This window comes from Bubalus bubalis, chromosome 1, assembly GCF_019923935.1.
Source record: "Bubalus bubalis isolate 160015118507 breed Murrah chromosome 1, NDDB_SH_1, whole genome shotgun sequence".
In the NCBI taxonomy this organism is placed as follows: Eukaryota; Metazoa; Chordata; class Mammalia; order Artiodactyla; family Bovidae; genus Bubalus; species Bubalus bubalis.
The window spans coordinates 90575336-90591892 of record NC_059157.1 but is presented as its reverse complement, the minus strand read 5'-3'; the positions used below and the strand labels follow the sequence as shown (position 1 = coordinate 90591892).

General features: G+C 39.6%; 1 protein-coding gene across 50 annotated transcripts in view; it reads left to right on the top strand.

Annotated features, from left to right (window-relative positions):
* Window positions 1–16557, top strand: part of LOC102400543 (ABI family member 3 binding protein) — a 295359-nt gene that overhangs the window by 221336 nt on the left and 57466 nt on the right. For 46 of the 50 annotated variants that reach the window (XM_044941166.2, XM_044941140.2, XM_044941123.2 and 43 more), the window contains 2 exons: window positions 6618–6683; window positions 9730–9804. In XM_044941166.2, coding sequence (XP_044797101.2) covers window positions 6618–6683; window positions 9730–9804 — 141 coding nt within the window. The remainder of the gene's footprint in view (window positions 1–6617; window positions 6684–9729; window positions 9805–16557) is intronic. The other 4 variants (XM_044941197.2, XM_044941074.2, XM_044941043.2 and 1 more) reach the window with 1 other exon arrangement.

Below are 16557 nucleotides of genomic sequence, written 5' to 3'. Positions count from 1 at the left end.
CAATAAGCAGGATAAATATTCTTCAGGTTGTATTGCCAAATGAGAAAAAGATTTCAACTTTTAGAGCCTTGTAAATTTCAGAATTGAGAATAAAAGATAATAGGCATGTTCTTTTCTAGTTTTTGCTTCCTGTTACTTTAATGGGAATATCAATATTTTTATCAAATTGCTTCTAGAACTTGGCTTCATAGATGAGTTTCACAGTTGATTGGATGTGTATTCAAGATCTGATACCATTCTATGAATTATCTTAACATATTTATATAACGTACTGCATTTTAATCATTTTCTTATGTTCTGAGGATCCTTAACTTAACCTATGTGGCCCTGGGATCCACACTTTTCTAGACTTGTGCCAAGGCCCTTTAAAGGGGGCTTACCAGGAATGCATTTCCAACATGACCCAGGCCAGTAACCCTGCTTGGGGGTAGAGGGTAAGCTTTAGTAACAGCACCCTCCTGTGTGTCCTAGATCACCCTTCGACCCAACCCTCATAAACGTGTGCCTGAGCATTGTGGATGAGGAAGTTGATCTGTTGCATTGTTTTTAGCGTGTTGTGTTTCTAACAGTAGGCATTAGATGCACAAGACGGCACACAGCAACTTGAGAGATGCTGTGAGAATGAAATTGTTCTTCTTGATCTTCACACTCCACCCATTCGTGTAGCTTGTGGCTTTTTGGTCTCTGGGCCCTCAGCAGTAAGGCCCCAGGGCTCCAAAGAAACTTAATGCCTAAACCCTACAGCATGAATGTGCTAGTAGGGTCTCCAGCACCATCCCTCTCTGCCATTCCTGCTTCTTTGTCTGCTGAGACAATTGCCTGCAGCTCTATTTGAAACCCTGACATATTCAAGCTTCTCTCCTTTACTCCTCTTATCTCAACCCATGGTAGAAATCCATTGGCCAGAGGCATCCTGGGGACATTTTTTTTTTAATCCTTACTTTATTTGGCTGTACTGGGTCTTAGTTGCGGCATGTGGGATTTAGTTCCTGGACCAGGGATAGAACCCAGGCCCCCTGCTCTGGGATCATGAAATCCTAGCCACTGGACAACCAGGTCCTCTGGGGGCATTTTGATTATTTATTTCAGCCCCCTGATCTTTATACCACCCAGAGAAATTTGTACCCTTCTTTTCCTCCCCCAACACTGGGAAAAACAAAGGTCCTTAAAGGTTATTTCTCCTATAATCCCTGTTTGTCTATTTTTTATGTTATCTTTGTCAGTATTTTTAGTATTCTTTTTAAACAATTTTATAAAACTCTTTAGATATGAATCTATCTTTTAAAATTAGTTTTATTATCAGTCACCAAAAGCTATGTTGAGATGATATTTACAATATTACATCCTCACAATGTGTCTTTGTCTTTTATTTTTTAATTTAAAATTGAAACCCTCAAGCAGTTTTCTCAAGGCCCTGTATTGTCTAGTGATGAGATATGTAATTCACAGCCTAAACTTGTTATATTTCAACTCCTTTATGAAAAGTTTTTTCAAAATATAAGTAAAGGCTACAGAAAAAGAAAAAAAGAAATTCTGATCCTGTGGCTTAGAAATAATGAATGCATGTAGTACTGGTTATTTCTGTGTTCTAGTCAAAGTTTCTTTTCTAAAGTTTTAAAATTTATATATATTCTAGAATGATACTAATAGAGCCATGATTCTTTATATTTCTTAAAGCAAAGACAGTCTAACATTGAAGAAATTAACAAGAGAGCTGAAGTATATTCAACTGACAGGGAACCCTACCACTCTCAAAGAAAATTGAAGAAAAGCATTTGCAAGTCATCACCACATATTTTAGGGTGTGTGAGAACTGATTTTTTTAAATAACATCAGTTCCTCTGATCACTCTTGTTATTACATGTTGAAAGTCCCATGTTAAACCTACAGAGAATTTCAGAACATGTCTGCTATTTTTGGCCTGAAGTTTGGCAAAAGTCTGCTCATCAGTCTTCACATTGGAAGTTTATAAATGAGCTACATTATAATATGTTTTGCAGGTGTATTTTTTTTTAATGTGGTAGGCAAGGCATTTGCTGATTTATGGTTACATAAATACCCACTCAAGATGTGAACAAAATCACTGAAACTGTAATCTACTTACAAAGTTTGCACAAAAATTTTTTCCAGTCTTAGCTAAAGCATTACCAAGAAAGTTGGTGGCAGGAGGCAATGTGGTGTGTTGAGGCGGGCAGAGGAGGGAAGATGAGGATAGACACATTCCAGGATGGATGCACACTTTAAAAGCTTATAGAGGAGCTTCCCTGGTGGTTCAGTGCTTAAGATTCCACCCTTCCACTGCAGGGAACTAGTGTTCAATCCCTGGTTGAAGAACTAAGATCCTGCATGCTATGTGGCCAAATATATAAAGAAAGAAGAAAGAAAGAAAATCACCCATTTACAGAGTAGTGGTTTGTGTCAGAAATGGAAATGGCATCACTGACTCGATGGACGTGAGTCTGAGTGAACTCTGGGAGTTGGTGATGGACAGGGAGGCCTGGCATGCTGCGGTTCATGGGGTTGCAAAGAGTTGGACACAACTGAGCTACTGAACTGACTGACTGACAAGTCATCATTAATGGTTCTCACTGTGTCAGGCCCTGGAAACAAGAGCAGAAAGTAACAAGGTGGCATGTTGGTTCCTGGGAATTATGAGTATTTGATCTTTCTCACCCTCCCTTGATGAACAGGACCCAGAGGTCATTTACGTTCATCCCTAAAGCTTTACTGGAAAAGGAAGTAGCAACCGACTGCAGTCTTCTTGCCTGGATAATTCCTTAGACAGAGGAGCCTGGCAGGCTGTAGTCTCAGTTCAGTTACTCAGTTGTGTCCGATTCTTTGTGACCCCATGCACTGCAGCACAGCAGGCTTCCCTGTCCATCACCAGCTCCTGGAGCTTACTCAAACTCATGTCCATCGAGTCAGTGATGCCATCCAACCATCTCATCCTCTAGTCCCTTTTCCTCCCACATCAATCTTTCCCAGCATCAGGGTCTTTTCCAGTGAGTCAGTTCTTCACATCAGGTGGCCAAAGTATTGGAGTTTCAGCTTCAGCATCAGTCCTTCCAATGAATATTCATGACTTATTTCCTTTTGGATAGACTGGTTGGATCCCCTTGCTGTCCAAGGGACTCTCAAGAGACTTCAACACCTCAGTTTAAAAGCATCCTTTGGCACTCAGCTTTCTTTATAGTCCAACTCTCACATCCACACATGACTACTGGAAAAACTATAGCTTTGACTAGATGGATATTTGTTGGCAAAGTAATATCTCTGCTTTTTAATATGCTATCTAGGTTGGTCATAGTTTTCCTTCCAAGGAGCAAGCGTCTTTTAATTTCATGGGTGCAGTCACCATCTGCAGTGATTTTGGAGCCACCAAAAATAAAGTCTGTAACTGTTTCCTTTGATTTCCCATCTATTTGCCATGAAGTGATGAGACCAGATGCCATGATTTTAGTATTCTGAATGCTGAGTTTTAAGCCAACTTTTTCATTCTCCTCTATCACTTTCATCAAGAGGCTCTTTAGTTCTTTCTTCACTTTCTGCCATAAGGGTAGTGTCATCTGCATATCTGAGATTATTGATATTTCTCCCAGCAATCTTGATTCTAGATTGTGCTTCATCTAGCCCGGAATTTCTCATTATGTACTCTGCATATAAGTTAAATAAGCAGGGTGGCAATATACAGCCTTGATGAACTTCTTTCCTGATTTGGACCCAGTGTTGTTCCATGTCCAGTTCTTAACTGTTGCTTCTTGACCTGCAAACAGATTTCTCAGGAGGCAGGTAAGGTGGTCTGATATTCCCATCTCTTTTAGAATTTTCTATAGTTTATTGTGATCCATACAGTCAAAGGCTTTGGTGTAGCATATAAAACAGAAGTACATGTTTTTCTGGAACTCTCTTGCTTTTTTGATGATCCAACGGATGTTGGCAATTTGATCTCTGGTTCCTCTGCCTTTTCTAAAACCAGCTTGTAAACCTGGAATTTCACAGTTCACATACTGTTGAAGCCTGGCTTGGAGGATTTTGAGTATTACTTTGCTAGTGTGTGAGATGAGTGCAATTGTGAAGTAGTTTGAGCATTCTTTGGCATTGCCTTTCTTTGGGATTGGAATGAAAACTGACCTTTTCCAGTCCTGTGGCCACTGCTGAGTTTTCCAAATTTGCTGGCATATTGAGTGCAGCACTTTCACAGCATCCTCTTTTAGGATTCGAAATAGCTCAACTGAAATTCTATCACCTCCACTAGCTTTGTTCATAGTGATGCTTCCTAAGGCCCACTTGATTCTGCATTCTAGGATGTCTGGTTCTAGGTGAGTAATCACACCATTGTGGTTATCTGGGTCATGAAGATCTTTTTTGTATAGTTCTTCTATGTATTCTTGCCACCTCTTCTTAATATCTTCTGCTTCTGTTAGGTCCATAACACTTCTGTCCTTTATTGTGCCCATCTTTCCATGAAATGTTCCCTTGATATCTCTAATTTTCTTGATGAGATCTCTAGTCTTTCCCATTCTACTGTTTTCCTCTATTTCTTTGCATTGATCACTGAGGAAGGCTTTCTTATCGCTCCTTGCTATTCTTTGGAACTCTGCATTCAAATGGGTATATCTTTCCTTTTCTCCTTTGCTTTTCGCTTCTCTTCTTTTCACAGCTCTTTGTAAGGCCTTCTCAGATAACCATTTTGCCTTTCTGCATTTCTTTATCTTGGGGATGGTTTTGATCACTGCCTCCTATACAATGTCATGAACCTCCATCCACAGTTCTTCAGGCACTCTATCAGATCTAATCCCTAAAATCTATTTCTCACTTCCACTGTATAATCATAAGGGGTTGGATTTAGGTCATACCGGAATGGTCTAGTGGTTTTCCCTACTTTCTTAAATTTAAGTCTGAATTTCGCAGTAAGGAGTTCATGATCTGAGCCTCAGTCAGTTCCTTTTCTTGTTTTTGCTGACTGTATAGAGTTTCTCCATCTTTGGCTGCAAATATAATCAGTCTGATTTCAGTTTTGACCATCTATGTCCATGTGCAGAGTCTTCCCTTGTGTTGTTGGAAGAGGGTGTTTGCTAAGACCAGTGCGCTCTCTTGGCAAAACTCTATTAGCCTTTGCCCTGCTTCATTCTGTACTCCAAGGCCAAATTTGCCCGTTACTCCAGCTATTTCTTGACTTCCTACTTTTGCATTACAGTTCCCTATAATGAAAAGGACATCTTTTTTTGGTTTTAATTCTAGCAGGTCTTGTAGGTCTTCATAGGACCGTCCAACTTCAGCTTCTTCAACATTACTTGTTGGGGCATAGACTTGGATTACTATGATATTGAATGGTTTGCCTTGGAAATGAACAGAGATCATTATTTCGTTTTTTGAGATTGCATCCAAGTACTACATTTCAGACTCTTGGTCTAACTCTCAGACTAGAATGGCTACTCCATTTCTTCTAAGGGATTTCTTGCCCACATTACTAGATATAATGATAATCTGAGTTAAATTCACTCATTCCATTCCATTTTAGTTTGCTGATTCCTAAAATTTTGATGTTCACACTTGTCATCTCCTGTTTGACCACTTTCAATTTGCCTTGATTTATGGACCTAACATGAATTTAGGTCCTATGCAATATTGTTCTTTATAGCATCAGACTTGACTTCCATCACCAGTCACATCCACAACTGGGTGGTGTTGTTGCTTTGGGTCCATCTCTTCATTCTTTCTGGAGTTATTTCTCCACTGATCTCCAGTAGCATGTTGGGCACCTACCGACCTGTGGAGTTCATCTTTCAGTGTCCTGTCTTTTTGCCTCTTCATACAGCCTATGGGGTCACAAAGAGTCAGACATGACTGAGTAACTAACACACAAAGCTTTAATGAATGGCACTAAGTGAGTATTTATTCAGTACAGGGTTCATGAGCTAAGACAATTTGACCGAGACCACATGTTTCTACTCTTTTCTTCTTACATACCTAAAATATTTTTCTTTTTGCCATTATAATTACTTATCTTCTTTAGCAAAGTATTGCTCCACAATGACTCTCTGGTTGAGAAATATGAATAGATAGATGGATGGATTGATGGACAGATACATAGATGGATGGAGGGTTAGATGATTGACTTCTATGTTTATCATATTAAGCAACCATGTGGTGAAATAAATGCCCTTGAAAACATAGACTAATTGGTGACTAATCCTTACCTTACTTTGACTATGCGCATCTTTAATTTCCAGTCATGCATATTTTCACTTGCTTTATTTTCCTTTAGTGGGCTTTCCTGGTGGTACAGACAGTAAAGAATCTGCCTGCAATGCAGGAGACCCAGATTCCATCCCTGAGTCAGGAATATCCCCTGAAGAAGGAAATGGCCACCCACTCCAGTATTTGCCTGGAGAATCCCATTAATAGAGGAGCCTGATGGACTGTAGTCCATGGGGTCACAAAGAGTGGGACACGACTGAGCAACTAAACATGCATTTTCCTTTAGCATCAATGCTCTAATGCATACTTGCAGATTTAAAAATGTTCTTTATGCTTCCATGCAAAGTGCGTAAGTTGTTGGTCTGTAGAGTACTGAATCTCCTTTGGTTATTAAATCTGAGTTTCCTCTGTTTCAGCACCACACAGATTATATACTACTACTATGAGGCCCAGAACACCTGACAAACCACACATCAGACCTGGTAAGTTGTTCCTCTTTCTGATGATCTAAATAATCAACATACCTAGGAAGATATGCTTCCCTGGTTGTTGAGACAGGAAAGAGTCTGCCTGCAATGTAGGAGACCTGGATTCGATCCCTGGGTTGGGAAGATCCGCTGGAGGAGGAAATGGCAACCTACTCCAGTAATTTTGCCTGGAAAATCCCATGGATGGAGGAACCTGTCAGGTTACAGTCCATGGGGTTGCAAAGAGTCAGATACGACTGAGTGACTAACACTTAACTGAAAAAAAGAAGATATAAAATGTATTGAGTTCCCTGGTGGTCCAGTGGTTAGGATTCCAAGCTTCCACTGCAAGGGGTGCAGACTTGATACCTAATCAGGGAACTAGGATCCTGCATGCTGTGCAGCATGACAAAAAAAAAAATGTATTGAAACAGCCAAATGACCAAATGAGGGTTATATATCCTGAAACTGAAATAAATTACATACAAAATTCTGATCCTTGTGGGTAAGTGGAGAGGTAATCATGAATCCATGGAAGCAACAAGACTTGACTGAAATTTTTTAAGGATAAGCAGATTCAGAGACTACTATGGAAATTTACCAATATAACATCATTTTGAAAATAGTATTCTTGCCTAAATCACACACACTCTTTCACCCTCTTTCAGTTTTCCATGGCAATTATAGAGATAACATTAGCAATAGCTTACTCCTTGGAAGGAAAGTTATGACCAACCTAGATAGCATATTCAAAAGCAGAGACATTACTTTGCCAACAAAGGTTCGTCTAGTCAAGGCTATGGTTTTTCCTGTGGTCATGTATGGATGTGAGAGTTGGACTGTAAAGAAGGCTGAGCGCCGAAGAATTGATGCTTTTGAACTGTGATGTTGGAGAAGACTCTTGAGAGTCCCTTGGACTGCAAGGAGATCCAACCAGTCCATTCTAAAGGAGATCAGCCCTGGGATTTCTTTGGAAGAAATTATGCTGAAGCTGAAACTCCAGTACTTTGGCCACCTCATGTGAAGAGTTGACTCATTGGAAAAGACTCTGATGCTGGGAGGGATTGTGGGCAGGAGGAGAAGGGGACGACAGAGGATGAGATGGCTGGATGGCATCACTGACTCGATGGACATGAGTCTGAGTGAACTCCAGGAGTTGGTGATGGACAGGGAGGCCTGGCGTGCTGCGATTCATGGGGTCACAAAGAGTCGGACATGACTGAGTGACTAATCTGATCTGATCTGATCTGATGATGTATTTTGTTTCAAATGTTATCTTTTAAGGAAAGACAGTCTCTTCCAGTATGAAAGGCTCTTGTTCTGCAAGAATACTTTTACCTGGGTTAGGAAGGTCCCCTGGAGAAGGGAAAGGCTACCCACTCCAGTATTCTGGCCTGGAGAATTCCATGGTCTGTAGTCCATGGGGTCGCAAAGAGTCAGACACAATGAGCGACTTTCACTTCATATAAAAACAAGCAAACGCACATTTTACAGGTTGTATGCATCAAAAGTAAAAGGATAGTTAAACTGGAAAAAAACTTTTCTTTTTTGGCCACTCTGCAGTTTTGCAGGATATTAGTTTCCCTACCAGAGATGGAACCCAGGCCCCAGCAATGAAAGTGCTGAGCCCTAACCACTGGACCGTCAGGGCATTCCCAGAAAATGCTTTAAAATGACCAAAGTCATCAAAAGATCCAGGCTCTCCCTCACTGAACCTTGTTAGGGAAAGTTAACTTGGGGGTTAATTTGATCCATGTAAATCACTCCTAGTCTAACATACAAGTTGGGCCAGAGATTCTGATGTTTTCTGTCCTTTTTCTCCTCTGTGATTCTAAGAAGTTTTAAAGTTCTAAGTGTCAAAAATGGCTTATAAGCTACTATTCCTGATGAACATCTCTCTGGGAACATGGAAGAAATAGCAAATACATATATATCTTTTGGTTTATGGAGGAACTCACAGTTTTTTTAGTAATCCTGCAACTCTTAAAGGTAACAGGTGCAGAAATCTTCGTTAAAAAAAAAAATACACCTCCATGTGACTTTGTATCATGATAACTGTTGAGAACTTAATGTGTCGTTGGTTATATTAAACCTTTCTACAAAATAAGGAAACAATAACAGTATGCCTAATGGTGAGTGGGTGCTTACCATGTGTCCTGTGAGGCCAGGCTTAGGAAGCTAAGGCTTAAGGAGGGCTAGGAAGTGGAGTCGAAGGCAAGCAGTCTGGCTCCAGAGCTCACTCTCTTAATTGCAATATACTTAAGTGCTTTTCCTTAAAAACTCTGCCAAATGGAGACGAAGACAGACAACTTCAATGTTTTGGTATTATTATGACTCTCAACAGAGCAGGAGAGAAATTTCAAAAGCTTTATCATATCATGTGTTTAATGAGACTTACACCAGCATTATGAGGAAGGATGTGTACCTAGAGACTCCTCCAAAAGGACCGCCAACTTACGTGTTAGGAATTAAGGCCTTAACAATAATACACAAAATAAATACACACCAAGTTTTGGGTTTCCACTGGGCATATGTAGTCCTGATCCTTCTTCAGTCCCAGTTTGGAGTGTGAAAGTAGTGAAAGTTTAGTCACTCGGTTGTGTCCCACTCTTTGCGACCACGTGGACTGTAGTCACCATTTGCCTCTGTCCATAGAAGTCTCTAGGCAAGAACACTGGAGTGGCTTGCCATTTCCTTCTCCAGGGGTTCTTCCCAACCCAGGGATCAAACCAGGGTCTTCTGCATTGCAGGCAGATTCTTGACTGTCTGAGTCACTAAGGAAGCCCATTTTGAAATGTATCTACTGCTTATAAATGAAGCAAGCTATTTCCCACTTAGACCAGGTCACCTCAGAGTATATACTCAGGTCTCAAATTCAAGTCTTTGATTTTCATACAAAAATTGTGATTTCTATATTGTGAACATTAGTTTTTGGTAAGTCATCATTTTTGTTGCCAGTTAAATGAGTTCTAGTTCTCTGGGAGGCTTTATGTTCCTTGACTGCAAATGTTCAACTAAAAAAAAAAAATGTCTAAACTGTTTATTTCCCACCTTATTATAGTTCTGAATAAGACAACTACAAGACCTAGTAGACCCAGACCCAGTGGGACACCCAGAGGGAATGGACTAGGAGCAGGTAATGATCACAGATTTATTTCCTTTTGATCCTATCAAACTCTAAATGTTTTCATTCAGTTTTTTCAATTTTGTTAAATTCACATTTAAATTTCTTTTTTACTAGTTTTGGAAGTTAGTATAACTAGTTTTGGAAGTTCACAGAACTGAAAATTATAAATCATTCCAAAATCAAAATTTCAAAAGTCTCTGTAAACATTAACAAATAGTTTTCTACTTTTCTCAGCCCAGTCCACTAAATCAACTACAATATATAGTCTTAATTCTTAAAAATATCCTGATTAAGTATGAATTAAAATATCAAAACAGCTTTTTCCCTGATTACAAAATTAGGGAAAACTTCAAATTTTCATATATAGGTTTGGTCTTTGAGGCAATTATCAATTGTTTTTCAAGTTTATAATTTCATAAGTGCCATTATAATATTTTTAAAAGATCCACATCTGTTAGCAACCTGGAATATGATATTTAAATGAGAAGAAGAGGGAAGTCGCTCAGTCGTGTCCAACTCTCTGCGACCCCATGGACACCAGGCTCCTCTGTCCATGGGATTTTCTAGGCAAGAGTACTGGAGTGGGTTGCCATTTCCTTCTCCAGGGGATCTTCCCAACCCAGGGATCAAACCCAGGTCTCTTGCATTGTAGGCAGATGCTTTACCATCTGAGCCACCAGGGAAGCTTTTTAAATGAGAAGAGAAATTAGCAAATGATCACCCTGGTTACAAGCATATTTCCAAATCATGCAGTTTGATTAAATGATATTTCCCTGCCCCAGTCTTATCTATGGGACATCATATAGATAACTAGGACAAATAACTGATAAAAGTTCACTCAACTCACTCAGTGGATAAATGATAGTTATTAAATGCCTTAATATGGGATTGCATTGTTCCCTTGAAATATTTTTTAAATAGTGCAGATCTTGTGCCTGCTTATGTAAAAGTGCATAAACAACATAGTTTGCTTAATGCATATATATGTATATATAATCAACCCATAATTAATTGTTCCTTAATGAGAAAGATGTGAATAGTATCTGAAGACACGTATTCAGTCTAAAAATGATTTAGATTTTTATTTAGGATGTGTTTTTGTACTAGGTTATTACAATTCTGAAGTTCTAGGAATTCACTTTCCTTCAATTAATGAGACAGATACTATAAATTCCTGATTCATGAAAAGCAAAAAAGCATTCCAATATTTATTTGTGCTCAGCTGTTCCCTTTATTCTTCCCAAGTGGGACCAAGCAGTACATAGTGTCTCAGACTGATGTAAACAGTCTGGCTGTGAACAACGCCACCTTCTGAATATTCAAAATAATTCCCCAGAGTTTGTCTAAGTAAAAATAGAAGAAAGCATTTATGTCAGCAGAGCAAATGAAAGAACAAGCAGCTATGATGAACTTGAAAGCCATTAACCTTCAGTATAAGCAAGCAGTGATTCTCACTAGGAAAACGTTAATTATGTTAATTGTCTTTTGGGGAGAAAACAGAGCATGATTATGCTTTAGTTTATCAGTAGTATAAATTTTTTTCCAGAGCTGCTTGTGATACAAATTGACATCTGTTACCCTCTTGTGTAGATAAAGTCAGCTTTGTAATAACTCACCTAACTTAGCTTTGAAAGGATGACCTTTTATCAGGACTTCTTCAGTTTAATTAGTTGGTTGCTGATAGAAATAGGTTGGTGGGCACAGATAAACAAAGCTGAGCTTGCTGTTTCCCCTTTCCTTGCTCCACTAACATCCCCAGTCAAAATGTGTTGCACATGTTCTACGTTATCGTGTTTCTCTATTGGGATCCCCCTCAGGGAAGAACAGGCTGACCACCTGCAAGGAGTAAAGTCAGCAGACAGCATACCATTGTCAGCTCCTTCAGGGTCAGCCTCAGCTGAGGAGAGCCTTGATTGGAAATATGGGTGGGACATCTCTTTGTCATATAATAACCAAATGATATTTAGCTCAGGAAAGGATGTTTGTCTTAACATTCAACGAATTGGTGTAATTTCCACTTCAGTATTCTTGCCTTGAGAACCCCAAGAACAGTAAGAAAAGGCAAAAAGACAGGACACTGAAAGATGAACTCCACAGGTCGGTAGGTGCCCAACATGCTACTGGAGATCAGTGGAGAAATAAACTCCAGAAAGAATGAAGGGATGGAGCAAAGCAAAAACAACACCCAGTTGTGGATGTGACTGGTGATAGAAGTCAAGTCTGATGCTATAAAGAACAATATTGCATAGGACCTAAATTTATGTTAGGTCCATGAATCAAGGCAAATTGAAAATGGTCAAACAGGAGATGACAAGAGTGAACATTGAAATTTTAGGGATCAGCAAACTAAAATGGAATGGAATGAGTGAATTTAATTCATATTATCATTATATCTAGTACTGTGGGCAAGAATCCCTCAGAAGAAATGGAGTAGCCATCCTAGCAACCAAGAGTTTAAAATGCAGTACTTGGATGCAATCTCAAAAATGACAGATGATCTCTGTTCATTTCCAAGGCAAACCATTTAGTATCAGAGTAATCCAAGTTTATGCCCCAACCAGTAATGCTGAAGAAGTTGAAGTTGGATGGTTCTATGAAGACCTACAAGACCTGCTAGAACTAACACCCAAAAAAAGATGTCCTTTTCATTATAGAGGACTGGAATGCAAAAGTAGGAAGTCGAGAAATAGCTGGAGTAAAAGGCAAATTTGGCCTTGGAGTACAGGGCAAAGGCTAATAAAGTTTTGCCAAGAGAATGCACTGGTCATAGCAAACACCCTGTTCCAACAACACAGGAGAAGACTCTGCACATGGACATCAGCAGATGGTCAACACCAAAATCAGATTGATGATATTCTTTGCAGCCAAAGAAGGAGAAGCTCCATACAGTCAGCAGAAACAAGACCCAGAGCTGACTGTGGCTTGGATCATAAACACCTTACTGTGAAATTCAGACTTAAATTGAAGAAAGTAGGGAAAACCACTAGACCATTCAGGTATGACCTAAATCCAATCCCTTACAATTATACAATGGAAGTGAGAAATAGATTCAAGGGACTAGCTCTGATAGACAGAGTGTCTGAAGAACTATGGATGGAGGTTTGTGACATTGTACAGGAAGCAGGGATCAAGACATCCCCAAGAAAAAGAAATGCAAAAAGGAAAAATGGTTGTCTGAAGAGGCCTTACAAATAGCTGTGAAAAGAAGAGAAGTAGAAGGCAAAAGAGAAACAGAAAGATATACCCATTTGAATGCAGAGTTCCAAAGAATAGCAAGGTGAGATAAGAAAGCCTTCCTCAGTGATCAGTGCAAAGAAATAGAGGAAAACAGTAGAATGGGAAAGACTAGAGATCTCTTCAAGAAAATTAGAAATACCAAGGGAATATTTCATGGAAAAATGGGCACAATAAAGGACAGAAGTGTTATGGACCTAACAGAAGCAGAAGATATTAAGAAGAGGTGGCAAGAATACACAGAACTATGCAAAAAAGATCTTCATGACCCAGATAACCACGATGGTGTGATTACTCACCTAGAGCCAGACATCCTGGAATGTGAAGTTAAGTGGGCCTTAGGAAGCATCACTACAAACAAAGCTAGTGGAGGTGATGGAATTCCACTTGAGCTATTTCAAATCCTAAAAGATGGTACTGTGAAAGTGTTGCACTCAATATGCCAGCAAATTTGGAAAACTCAGCAGTGGCCACAGAACTGGAAAAGGTCAGTTTTTATTCCAATCCCAAAGAAACGCAATGCCAAAGAATGCTTAATGCTATGCTATGCTAAGTCGCTTCAGTCATGTCCGACTCTGTGCGACCCCATAGACGGCAGCCCACCAGGCTCCCCCGTCCCTGGGATTCTCCAGGCAAGAACACTGGAGTGGGTTGCCATTTCCTTCTCCAATGCATGAAAGTGAAAAGTGAAAGTGAAGTCGCTCAGTCGTGTCCAATTCCTAGCGACCCCATGGACTGCAGCCTACCAGGCTCCTCCGTCCATGGGATTTTCCAGGCAAGAGTACTGGAGTGGGGTGCCATTGCCTTCTCCTAAGAATGTTTAAACTACCACACAATTGCACTCATCTCACACGCTAACAAAGTGATGCTCAAAATTCTCCCAGCCAGGCTTCAACAGTGTGTGAACCGAGAACTTCTCGATGTTCAAGCTGGATTTAGAAAAGGCAGAGGAACCAAAGATCAAATTACCAACATCCATTGGATCATGGAAAAAGCAAGAGAGTTCCATAAAAACATCTATTTCTGCTTTATTGACTATGCAAAAGCCTTTGACTGTGTGGATCACAACAAAGCATGGAAAATTCTTAAAGAGATGGGAATACCAGACTGCCTGGCCTACCTCCTGAGAAATCTGTATGCAGGTCAGGAAGCAACAGTTAGACTAGACATGGAACAACAGACTGGTTCCAAATCAGGAAAGGAGTATGTCAAGGCTGTATATTTTCACCCTGCTTATTTAACTTATATGCAGAGTACATCATGAGAAAAGCTGGGTTTGATGAAGCACAAGCTGGAATCAAGATTGCTGGGAGAAATATCAATAACCTCATATTCTGATGACACCACCCTTATGGCAGAAAGTGAAGAAGAACTAAAAAGCCTCTTGATGAAAGTAAAAGAGGAGAGTGAAAAGGTTGGCTTAAAGCTTAACATTCAGAAAACTAAGATCATGGCATCTGGTCCCATCACTTTATGGCAAATAGATGGGAAAGCAATGGAAACAGTGACAGACTTTTTTTGGGGGGCTCCAAAATCACTGCAGAAGCTCACTGCAACCATGAAATTAAAAGATGCTTGCCCCCAGAAGAAAAGTTATGACCAACCTAGACAGCATATTAAAAAGCAGAGATATTACTTTGCCAACAAAAGTCCATCTAGTCAAGGCTATGGTTTTTCCAGTAGTCATGTATGGATGTAAGAGTTAGACTATAAAGACAGCTGAGTGCCGGAGAATTGATGATTTTGAACTGTGGTGTTGGAGAAGACTCTTGAGGGTCCCCTGGACAGCAAGGAGATCCAACCAGTCCATCCTAAAGAAATGAGTCCTGAATATTAATTTGAAGGACTGATGTTGAAGCTGAAACTTCAATACTTTGTCCGCCTGATGTGAAGAACTGACTCATTGGCAAAGACCCTGATGTTGGGAAAGATTGAAGGCAGGAGGAGAAGGGGATGACAGAGGATGAGGTGGTTGGATGGCATCACCGACTCAAAGGACATGAGTTTGAATAAACTCCAGGAGTTGGTGACAGACAGGGAGGCCTGGCATGCTGCAGTCCATGGGGTTGCAAAGATTCAGACATGGCTGAGCAACTGAACTGAACCACATTAACAGAACAAAGGGGAAAAAAATCATATGATCATCTCAATAAATAAAAAATCAGCCATGATACAAAATTCAAAAACCACCATGTTGAAAACTCTCAGAAAACTAGAAATAAAAGAAATTTTCCTCCCTCTAATAAAGGGCATCTGAGAAAAACCTACAGCTAACATCTCATTTCCCAGTCTGAATATTTTTCTTCTAACATCAAGAATATAAGTAGGGATTCCTACTTTTACCCCTTCCATTGAAAATAGAAGTGGAGTGTAAGCCAATACAGTAAGACCAGAAAGAAAGTAAATGAAATACAAATCACAGATGATATTACATAGCATATTATGAAAGAAAGTTCTAACAGCTTTCAAATTGTTTGCCTGGGGAATAATGTTTTGAGAAATGGGTGAGAAAAAGAAGTTTTTAAATCTGTTCTCTTCAGCTTATAGACAAGAGTCTGCCTTACTTTGTGCATGGTTTTAATCTGACTTGTTAATAGAAATGCAGGTATTCACATCAGATTTCTTTTCTTCTCTGACCCAGCCCTATTGTCTCATTCACACTCACTTCTAGCCTCAATTGGGTATTAATGAGAACAACATTTCCGTGTTAACTGATTTTTCATCCAACTTTGAGATTTTGCCTAGAATATGTATGATTCTTATCCACCTCACATATATTTTACTATAATTTTTCTTGCCGAAATTTTCAGTACATATATTTTACATTTTAAAAAATCAGCTGATAAAAGGATGTGTTTAGGATTTATAGGACATGTTCTTCATAGTCTTAGGCATAAAAATATTTACTGTTGGTCCTTTGTAAAACGAAAAGAGAAAGATTCTGAGGCCTTAACACTATGGACCTTTGATTCTTTAGGTCTCTATACACATCTTGCAATGACTCCATAAACACCCAGCAATATTTAAACTATCTTGACCCAAGTTTCTTAATTCATAACATCATTATAGATATTTACCCTGATTTATGTTCATTTCTCATGTATATGTATAATATTTCTCCGCCTTAAAGTTAGAACGTAACCTTCAGAGAATGAAGTTTAGGTAGGTCATTTTTCCAGCAGTCTGCTTTTTCAGGGTTTCCAGAGATACATCTCAGCTTAATTGATATGTTCTACATGCTTAGAGTCAGAAACGACTGAGCGACTTCACTTTCACTTTTCACTTTCATGCATTAGAGAAGGAAATGGCAACCCACTCTAGTGTTCTTGCCTGGAGAATCCCAGGGATGGGGGAGCCTAGTGGGTTGCCATCTATGGGGTTGCACAGAGTCGGACACGACTGAAGCGACTTAGCAGCAGCAGCAGCACCACATGCTTATAACCAACTTGAGATGCAAAAGCATGCCTAGACCAGGGGATTGCACAAAGTACAAATGTGTGTGCTAAGTCAAGGCTATGGTTTTTCCTG